Source organism: Sapajus apella, unplaced genomic scaffold (assembly GCF_009761245.1).
Source record: "Sapajus apella isolate SASKATOON/1434 unplaced genomic scaffold, GSC_monkey_1.0 scaffold1504, whole genome shotgun sequence".
NCBI lineage: Eukaryota > Metazoa > Chordata > Mammalia > Primates > Cebidae > Sapajus > Sapajus apella.
In genome coordinates, this window is record NW_022438430.1 from 1 (window position 1) to 11,212 (window position 11,212).

Below are 11,212 nucleotides of genomic sequence, written 5' to 3' on the forward strand. Positions count from 1 at the left end.
CTTGCTGTGGTGCCAAGTGTTCAGTGGCAAGCTCACTTGAAGGCAGAGTCAACCCTTATGGGGACTCAAGATCAGTCACAACTACTTGGGAGGAGAACACAAAGACCGCCCGCTTTATTGCTGTGGTGCCAGATGTTCAGTGGCAGACTCACTTGAAGGTGGAATCAACCCTCATGGGGACTCCAGATCAGTCACAACTACTTGGGAGACACAAAGACCACCAGCCTTCTTGCTATGATGCTCAGTGTTCAGTGGCAGGGTCACTTGAAGATGGAATCAACACTGATGGGGACTCCAGATCAGTCGCAACTGCTTGGAGGGGAATACAAAGACCACTAGCTTTCCTGCTGTGGTGCCAGATATTCAGTGGCATGCTCACTTGAAGGAGGAGTCAACCTGGACGGGGACTCCAGATCAGTCACAGCTACGTGGGAGGAGAACACAAAGAACACCAGCTTTCCTGCTGTGGGGCCGGATGTTCAGCGGCTACCTCACTTGAAGGTGGAGTCAACCGTTACGGAAACTCAAGATCAGTAACAAGTACTTGGTAGGAGATCACCAAGTCTGCCAGCTTTATTGTTGTTGTGCAGGATGTTCAGTGGCAGTCTCACGGGAAGGTGGAATCAACCGTGACGGGGACTCGAGATCAGTCACAACTACTTGGGAGGAGAACGCAAAGACCACAAGCTTTCTTGCTGTGGTGCCAGGTGTTCCATGGCAGGCTCACTTGAAGGCAGAGTCAACCCTGATGGGGACTGGAGGTCAGCACAAATACTCAGGAGGAGAACAGTAAGACCGCCAGCTTTCTTGCTGTGGTGCCAGATGTTCAGTGGCAGGCTCACTTGAAGGTGGAATCAACCTGGTTGGGGACTCCAGATCAGTCAGAACTATGTGAGCGGAGAATACAAGAACGCCAGCTTATTTGCTGTGGTGCCAGATGTTCAGCGGCTGCCTCACTTGAAGGCGGAGTCAACGATGACGGGAACTCAAGATCAGTAACAAGTACTTGGGAGGAGAGCACCAAGTCTGTCAGCTTTACTGTTGTGGTGCCGGATGTTCAGTGGCAGGCTCACGTAAAGGCGGAATCAACCATGACGGGGACTCAAGATCAGTCACTACTACTTGGGAGGAGAACACAAACTCCACCAGCTTTCTTGTTGTTGTGCCAGGTGTTCAGTGGCAGGCTCACGTGAAGGTAGAATCAACCGTGAAGGGGACTCAAGATCAGTCACAACTACGTGGGAGGAGAACACAAAGACCACCAGCTTTCTTGCTGTTTTGCCGGATATTCAGTGGTAGGCTGACTTGAAGGTGGAGTCAATCCTGACAGGGACTCGAGGTCAGTCACAACTACTTGGTAGAACACAAAGTAGTTGGGACCGATCTCGTGTCCCTGTCAGGGTTGACCCTGCCTTCAAGTCAGCTTCCCACTGGACATCTGGCACCACTGCCAGTAACCTGAAGGTCTTTGTTTTCTCCTCCCAAGTACTTGTGACTGATCTCCAGTCAGACTGATCCTACTGCATGTTTTCTTGCTGTGATGCCAGATGTTCAGTGGCATGCTCACTTGAAGGCAGAGTCAACCCTGTCAGGGACCCGAGATCAGTTAGAACTATTTGAGTGGAGAACACAACCGCCAGTTTTCTTGCTGTGCTGCTGGATGTTCAGTGGCAGGCTTACTTAAAGGCACAGTCAACCCTGATGGTGACTCGAGATCAGTCACAAGTACTTGGGAAGAGAACAAATAGACCGCAGCTTTCTTGTGGTGGTGCCGGATGTTCAGTGGCAGTCCCACTTGCAGGTAGAATCAACCCTGATGGGGACTCAAGATAAGTCAAAAGTACTTGGTGGGAGAGCTCAAAGACCAGCAGCTTAATTGCTGTGGTGCTGAATGCTCACTGGCAGGATCAATTGAAGGTGAAGTCAAACCTGACAGGGACTCGAGATTAGTCATAACTACTCGGGAAAAGAACACAAAGACTGCCAGCTTTCTTGCTGTGGTGCCAGATGTTCCGTGGCAGGCTCACTTGAAGGTGGAGTCAACCCTGATGGGGACTCGAGATCAGTCACAACTACTTCGGAGGAGAACTCAAAGACCACCAGCTTTCTTGCTGTGGTGCCAGATGTCCAGTGGCAGGGTCACTTGAAGGTGGAGTCAACCATGATGGGGACTCGAGATCAGTCACAACTACTTGGGAGGAGAACACAAAGGCCGCCAGTTTTCTTGCTGGGGTGCCAGATGTTAAGTGGCAGGATCACTTGAAGGCGGAGTCATCCCTGATGGGGACTTGAGATCAGTCACAAATATTTGGGAGGAGAATATACAGACCGCCAGCTTTGTTGTCGTGGTGTCGGACGTTAATTGAGTGGCATGCACACTTGAAGGCAAAGTGAACCATGACGGCGACTCGAGATCTATGCAAAGTACTTGGAAGGAGAACACAAAGACCATGAGCTTTCTTCCTGTGGTACCAAATGTTCAGTGGCAGGCACACTTGAAGGTGAAATCAACTCTGACATGGATTCAAGATCAGTCAAAACTACTTGGTAGGAGAACACAAATACCACCTGCTTTCCTGCTGTGGTCCTGGATGTTCAGGGGCAGGCTCACTTGAAGGTGGAGTCAACCTCGATGGGGACTCATATCAGTCACAACTACTTGGGAGGAGAACACAAAGACCGCCAGCTTTCTTGCTGTGGTGCAGGATGTTCAGTGGCAGGCTCACTTGAAGGCGGAGTCAACCTGGATGGAGACTCCAGATCAGTCACAACTACGTGGGAGGAGAACACAAAGAACACCAGCTTTCCTTCTGTGGTCCTGGATATTCACCAGCAGGCTCACTTGAAGGTGGAATCAACCCTGAATGGGACTCAAGATCAGTCACAACTACTTGAGAGGAAAACACAAAGACCGCCAGCTTTATTGCTGTGGTGTCGGATGTTCAGTGGCAGGCTCACTTGAAGTTGGATTCAACCCTGCTGGGGACTCCAGATCAGTCACAACTACTTGGGAGGAGAGCAGAAAGACTGCCAACTTTATTGCTGTGGTGCTGGATGTTCAGTGACAGGCTAACTTGATGGCAAAGTCCCCTTAAGGGGATTCAAACTCAGTTACACCACTTAAGAGGAGAACGCAAAGACAACCAGCTTTCTTGCGGTGGTGCTGGATGTTCAGTGGTAGGCTCACTTGATGGCAAAGTCAATTCTGACGGGGACATGACATCAGTCGTGTCCACCGCTATCTTGTGGTGGTGCCAGATGTTCAGTGGCAGGTTCACGTGGAGGCAGACCCAACTCTGACGGGGAGTTGAGATAGGTAACAAATCCTTGAGAGGAGAATATAAAAACCGCCAGCTATCTTGCTGTGGTGTCAGATGTTCATTCCGTGGCAGGCTGACTTGAAGGCAAAGTAAACCCTGACAGTGACTCTACATCAGTCACAACTACTTGGGAGGAGAACAGAAAGATTGCAAACTTTCTTGCTGTGGTGCCAGATGTTCAGTGGCAGGCTCACTTGATGGCAAAGTCAACCCTTAAGGAAACTGGAAGTCAGTCACACTACTTAAGAGGAGAACACAAAAACAACCAGCTATCTTGCTGTGCTGCTGCATGTTCAGTGATGGGCTCACTTGAAGGCAAAGTCAACCCTGATGGGGACATGACATCATTCACATTACTTAAGAGGAGAATACAAAGATCACCAGCTTTCTTGCAGTGGTGCCGGATGTTCAGTGGCAGATTCACTTGCAGGCAGAGTCAACCCTGACGGGGACTTGAGATCAGTCACAAACAGTTGGGAGGAAAATAACAAGACTGCCAGCTTTCTTGTTGTGCTGCTGGATGTTCATTCAGTGGCAGGCCCACTTGAAGGTGATATCAACCCTGACAGGGACTCGTGATCAGTCACAACTACTTGGGAGGAGAACACAAAGACCACAAGCTTTTCTGTGGTGCCGGATGTTCAGTGGCAGGCTTACTTGAAGGCAGAGTCAACTCTGTCAGGGACTCGATATCAGTTAGAACTATTTGGGTGGAGAACATAACCACCAGCTTTCTTGCTGTGTTGAGGGATGATCAGTGTCAGGCTCACTTGAAGGCAGAGTCAACCCTGATGGGGACTCGAGATCAGTCACATCTACTTGGGAGGAGAACACAAAGACTGCCAGCTTTGTCGTTGTGATGTCAGATGTTCAGTGGAAGGCTCACTCTAAGTTGGAATCAATCTAGATGGAGACTCAAGGTCAGTAACAACTACTTTGGAGGAGAACACAAGGACTGCCTGCTGTCTTGCTGTTGTTTTGGATGTTCAATAGCAGGCTTATCGGAAGGCAGAAGTATCTTGAAGGGAACTCGAGATCAATCAGAATTATTTTTGTTCAGTAGCAGGGTCATTAGAAGATGGAATCAACCCTGCAAGGAACTCGCTTTTACCTTCAATATTTGGGGGTTGGGGGAAAAAATCCAGGTCTTGGTGGAAGATTTGGAGGAAAACCCCTGGGTGGATAGGCATTCCTCACTGCAAATGGAGCATATGGTGGACCTGGGAAATAGCTTGGTGGAAAATCACGTGGAGAAACTTCAAACAGGGTTCCTGGTGGAGGTGGGGGAAAAGGAGTTCCTCTTCTCATGTCGGTAACATATGTGTAATGCTCTCTGCCAAACCCTGTGTTTGGAACATCAACTGCAGAAGGATCTTTGTGTAAAAATTTGAATTTCCTCTCTGTGTCAGCTAATTTTTGTCTGTACTTAGCATTTTCTTTCCTGAAGCCATTGAGGTTTATTTCAGCAGTCCGAGCTGCCAACCAATTGTCATGTGCTTTTTTCTTAAGGAGTAAAATCTGCTCTTGATAAGAAAGAATCATTCTTTCCAACTCTTCTTCAAGATGTTGAGCTTGCTTTCTATACTTGTCCAGCTGGTCAGTGGTATAATTGATCTTTTTGTCTTGTTTAGAAAGTTTCTCTTGTCTCTCTAACTGGCTATTTTCCTCTGCAGTGAATGTTTTGTAAAGTCTCATTGTTGTTTCTTCATGTAATTCAGTCATTATTTCGAGTTTCTGTTGAAGCTTCCGATTCTCACTTTCAAAACCTGTGTTTTCTGATTGCAAAGATGCTTGTTCTGACTCAAGATGTTTAATGTGCCCCATAAGCTGCTTCTCTGTTTTATCAATTTCAGACAATTCAGTATAAATTTGGTTTCTTTCGCCTTCTAAACTTTTTAAATAAGCATTTGACTTAGCAGCATCAATCAGTTTTTTCAAAGCTCCTTTTGGAGGATCAGCTAAGGAAGCGTCACTTTCCGACTCACTCTTCATTTCTACTTTCGAGTTATGATCGTCCATCATGTCTTCTCCAAGGATAGCAGACCAGTCTTTCATGTTGAGCAAGTGTTTAGTCAGCGTCTTGATGTCATCGTCTTTGTCATTTAGGACTTGTTCTGTGTGTACATTGGAGTCTTCAAATATTATTTTCTGTATATTCAGTTCACTCACTTGTTCTTTCCATGCTTCAGCTTCCTGCAAAAGATGTTTCTGGCTTTCCTGAAGTTCAGAATTTTCATTCAAAGCATCTTTTATAGCTGTCTTCAGTTGTTTGCCATTCATTTGAAATATGTTCAAGGGCGTTTTGGCTTCAGCTACACGTGATTTCAGGGATTTTGACAGATCTCCTAGAGACTGTCTGATTTCTGAAATATCCTCCATCAACTGATGTTGTCTAGAATGTATGTATTTCTCCTCTTGTAACTCTTTTTTTAGATACGGTATTTCGTCCTCCATTTCAGAAACAAACCTGTTCAGCTTTTCACAGGTTTCCTCCAAACTCTGTGCTTCTGCTGCGTTCTTCTCAAAGCTCACGTCCTGTAAAGATGACTCTCTTTCATAGTCTTCATAGCTTTTCTGTAGAAAACTAAATTTTTCAAGCAGTTCACATTTTTCTTTAATTTGCTCAGAAAGCTCTGCAGCAAGCTTTTCTTCTCTTCCCAGATATCGCCGACTCCTGACTGACCTAAAACTTCTCCAGAAAAAAAGGGGAATAGCAAGAAATCCAATAACACCTGCCCATATCACTAATTCCCATGGAAAACCATTAGAATTTGATACCATACTTTCCAGCAGTGCCGCCACAGTCCTGGGTAGCTTCTCCATGACCAGCCCCAAGTAAGGCTGAGGGGTAGCTCCGGGCTCCTACATAGCGCCACGGCTGTGGTGGTGGTCGCCGCAGTAACCCCAGAACTTGGAATCAGTAGCCTTCAGTCTGGAACTGGAGCAGACCACTGCGGAACCGGCTGCGGGGGGAGCTGTGGACAGGGGAGGGGGTGGTGGAGGGCACTGGAGGGCACTGGAGAACAGGTAGCCTTCAGTCTGGAACCTGAATCCACAGGCAGCAACTGGAGCAGACCAATATGGAACCGGCTTGGGGGGAGCTGCGCGATGCGGACACCCACAGGTCTCACAGGCCCACGCTGCCCACCCCGACCCCCGTGTTACACTTTACATCTTGAGGTGGTGCAGGTCCAGGCCTGACCCCCATTTAACTGTTTTTATTGGTAATATCATATTGTGTTAATTACTTTAGCTTTTTAATAATACAAAGATTTCGGAAGGAGAGACTGCAAATTTATGATTCTTCAAAATTGCCTTGGCCATTATTGACGTTTTGCTCTTCTATGTGAATTCTACTATCAACATGTGAAGTTTCATTTATAAAATCATTTTGGCTATTTTTTTTTTTTTTGCTTGCTTTTAGAAACAGGGTCTCACTCTGTCACCCAGGCTAGAGTGCAGTGGTGCACAGTTCACTACAGCCTCAAAACCCTGGACTCAAGAGCTCCTCCCACCTCAGCCTTCCAAGTAGCTAGGACTACAGGAGTGTGCCACCACACTGAGACATTTGGGTATTTTCAATTGCATTATATTTACAGGTGATTTGGGACAAATTTCCTTTTTGCATCATGAAGGTAACATTTTCCCCCTTTAAGATTATCTTTTGTGTCCTTCACAAACATTTTGTAATTTCCTGTGTTGATGTTTTGTGCATATTTTGTTGTTATTACTAGTTTAAGAGTAGCTTTTAAAAAATCGGTTTTTTTTTTTTTTTGAAAGAGTCTCGCGTTGTCGCCCAGGCTGGAGTGTGGTGGGTGCAATCTTGGCTCACTGCAGCCTATGGCTCCGAGGTTTATCCAATTCTCATGTCTCAGCTTCCTGAGTAGCTGGGATTACAGGCATGCACCAACATGCCTGGCTAATTTGTGTACTTTTAGTAAAGACAGCGTTTTGCCATTTTGGCCAGGTGGCTCTCAAACTCCTGACCTCAAGTTGATCTGTCCACCTCGGCTCCCCAGAGTGCCGGGATTATAGGCATGAGCCACTGCTCTCAGCCTAATCACATTTCTTAATTGGTCACTGAATGCAGGAACACCATTTGAATTTATATTAAGCAATGTTTGTTTTTAAAAAAAATCGCTATGATATGTTTAGTTAAAACAAAACATCAGAATGCATCCTACAAAATAAGCATATTGTTTGGTAAAACTCAAACAAGAGTTACAAACTAAAATGCAAAATTCATTAATTTGAATTTCAGGCATTTGAAGCTAGTATTCTCAGTTTGAAACTGTTCCATTACTTGGCGTTCTTTTGTATCTGTGAGAATAGACAGATATACCGTTACTGTCTTTAGATTTCTCAAACAATCATAATTTCCCTTCATCTTTAATAATTCCATCAGTTATAGAATTACATATTAACATAGTAGTCTGAAGATTTTACTCTTGTTGCTGATGAGAAATTTGATTAGATACCGTTGACTTCCCTCTGTAGATACTGTCAATTACTTCAGGTAGCATCTTAAGGTTTTCCTTTTTTCATGATGCTCTGTAGTTTTACTTTGGTAGCTGACTTAATTTTATTATTATCAACACATACAGCTAATTTCCCATCTAGAGACATTTCTTTCTTCATTTCTAGTAAACTCTGTGTCATTATCACTTTGAGTCTCACTTTTCTACCGTCTTTCTCTTCTTGGCCATTTGTCAACATTTATCAGCTAAAATCCTGTTAAGCCTATTTGCTTATCCTCCAGGTTTCACAAGTGTTTTCATGTTTTTTATATCTTACTGTCTCCAACTTATTAATTTCTTATGAATGAATTAGCATCATATTTATGCATTCTCACTTTCATTAGTCTAATGATCTCTTTGTAATTTTAATGACATTGGCCATATTTGTCATTTCCAAGATATTTAATTGTTTCAATTTTAATATTTTTTCTCTTCCATGTGTAATTTTGGCTCTTTCGATGTCTCTATTTCTTGTTATTTTCAATTTTTTCCCCCTTTGGCTCTTTGATAAACCCCAAGTAAATATCGTTCAGATTCTTCTTTCATTTTCATTTTCATTTTCATTCGTCTTCTGCTTGGTGGGGATTTTTACGTTGCCTTTTTAAGAATCCATGTGTTGTGGAAATTGAATTTTCACATTTTAAGGGGTTATTTTTTAACCTCTTTTTTAGTACTCACTTCTCTCTGCTGGAGAAGACTGTCTCATTAAATTATCTTGGCACCCTTCTTTAACAAATCTTTTTAAACAAGTTGTGGTAGGAAAACTGGATATCTATCTTTAAAAATTAATTTGGACGCCTACTCTATACTATATACAAAATTAACTCCAAATGGATCAAAGACGTAAACACAAGAGATAAAACTATAAAACTCCTAGAAGAAAACACAGGCATAAATCTTAATAACCTTTCTTGACATTTGCTAAGAGAGCAGACTCTGAGTGCTCTTACCACAAAAAATGGTAATTGTGTGAGGACAGGAATACATTAAGTAGCTTCCCTGTAGTATTCGGTTTACTGTGTATATGTATATCAAAACATCACATCACACACCTTAAGTAAATGTGATTTTAACAAAAATTTTAAAGAGAAATGCAAAATGAAGAGTTCTGATGGTAAATGTAGTGCCTGCTGTCTGTAAAAAAGGACATTTTTCCAGAGAAGACTTACAAACAGCCAATGGGTATATGAAAGGGTGCTCAATATCACTAATCATCAGGAAAATGCAGATCAAAATCACAATGAGATATCACTTGTTAGGAAGGTTATTACCAAGAAAAAAGCCAAATGGTAACAAGTTGTATTAGCCCATTTTCACGCTGCTGATAAAGACATACGTGAGACTGGGCGATTTACAAAAGAAAGAGGTTTAATGGACTCACAGTTTTCTACATTGCTGGGGACGCCTCAAAATCATGGGAGAAGGTGAAAGACACACCTCACATGGCAGCACACAAGTGAAGAGAGAGCTTGTGCAGGGAAACTCGCTTTTTAAAAACCATCAGGTTTCATGACACTTATTCACTGCCATGACAACAGTGTGGGAAAAACCCGCCCCCATGATTCAATTATCTCCCACTGGGTCCCTCCCACCATACATGGGAATTATGGGAGCTACAAGATGAGAGTTGGATGAGGACACAAAGCCAAGCCATATCACAGGCGTTGGCAAGAACATTGAGAAATTGAAACCATTTTTGCTGTGTTGTCGGAATGCAGAGAATGATGCAGCCACGATGGAAAACAGTATAGGGGCTCCTCCAAAAATTAAAAATAGAACGACCTTGTGATTTAGCAATCCTACTTCTGGGTGTGTATATCCAAGAGAATTGAAATCAGCATCCTGAAGCACTATCTGCATTCCCATGTTCACCGTAGCAATAGTCACAATAACCAAGATAAGGAAACAAACTAAATGTCTGTCAACAGATGAATGGATAAAGAAAGTGGGGGCATATACATACCATGGAATATTATTCCACCCTAAAAAATAAAGGGAATCCTTCCATTTGTAGTAACATGAATTAACGTAGAGGACATTCAGCTAAGTGAAATAAGGCAGGTCACAGAAGGACAAACAGTAGGTGATTCCACTTATATGAGACATTTAAAATAGTCAAACACCCAGAAGAGGAAAATAGAATTGTGATTACCAGGGGCTTGAATGAGTCGAAAATGGGCAATTGTTGCTCAATGGGTATAAAGCCTCAGTCATGCAAGATGAAAAAATTCTAAGATCTGTGATACAAAATAGTACCTACATTTAAAATATGGCATTGTGTACTGAAAAACCTGTTGTGTTCTTACCATACACAAAAATATAAACAAAGACCACATACATGAAAGAATACAAGAAAAGTTTTGAAAGTTATGAATATGTCTAGCACCTTGATTGTACTAAATGGTATCACATGTGTATGCATGTTCAAATTCAACAAAATACATACACTAAGTATGTGCAGTTTTGTGTTTATAAATTGTACGTCAATGAAGCCAAAAATATCCTGTGACCTTGGATTAGACAATGGTTTCTTAAGTAGGACAGCTAAAACACAAGCAGTCAAAGGAAAAACTACATAATAAAACTTCATCAAAATTATAAAACTTATGTGCTTCAAGGAACATTATCAAGAAAGTGAAAATGAAAACCATATAATGGAATAAGATATTTGCTAATTATATATCTGACAAAGGTCTAGTATCTAGGATATATAAAGAATCCTTACAACTCAACAATAAATGTAGCCCAATTAAAACCTGGACAAAGGATTTAAATAGACATTTCTCCAAAAAAGATAAATTGTTAACGAGCACAAGAAAAGATGATCAATATCCTCAGCAATTAAATAAATTCAAGTTAAAACAATGAGATACCATTTTACACCCACTAGGATCACTGTAATTGAAAATACAGGTAATAACAAATATTGGTAAGAATGTGGAGAAATTAGAACTCTCATACTTTGCTAGTGCAAATGTAATTGAGTTGGAAAATAACTTGACAGTTCCTCAGAAAGTCCAACATAGAGTTACCATAGGACTCAGCAATTTCACTTCTAGGTATATGCCCAAGAGAAATAAAAACATATGTCCATAGAAAACTTATACACAAATGTTCGTAGCAGTATTATTAATAGTGGTCCCAGAGTGGAGACAACCCGAATGTCCATCAACTGATGAACGAATAAGCATGTTAGCATGTCCATTCAATGGTATTATCCAGTCACAAAAAAAGAACGAAGTACTGATACATGGATGAACCTTGAAGATATTATACTAGGTGAAAGAAGCTGGGCACAAAAGGCCATCTACTGTAGGATTCCATTTATATGAAATGTCTAGAATAGGCAAATCCATGCAGTGAAAAGTAGATTAA

At 42.5% G+C, this 11,212-nt stretch overlaps 1 protein-coding gene and 1 long non-coding RNA gene across 2 annotated transcripts; both read right to left on the bottom strand.

The window, feature by feature from the left end:
* Positions 1-2,232: 2,232 nt before the first annotated feature.
* LOC116546840 (cTAGE family member 9-like) lies at positions 2,233-7,084 on the bottom strand. Its single transcript, XM_032272981.1, has one exon. The coding sequence runs from the start codon at positions 6,141-6,143 to the stop codon at positions 4,434-4,436; it is 1,710 nt and encodes a 569-aa protein (XP_032128872.1). The 5' UTR covers positions 6,144-7,084; the 3' UTR covers positions 2,233-4,433.
* Positions 7,085-8,488: 1,404 nt separating this feature from the next.
* LOC116546841 lies at positions 8,489-10,460 on the bottom strand. The gene is made up of 2 exons (XR_004266859.1): positions 10,413-10,460; positions 8,489-9,179 (listed from the first exon to the last, which is right to left on the bottom strand). It is a non-coding gene; the product is annotated as an uncharacterized LOC116546841 (long non-coding RNA).
* Between the last annotated feature and the right edge of the window lie 752 nt (positions 10,461-11,212).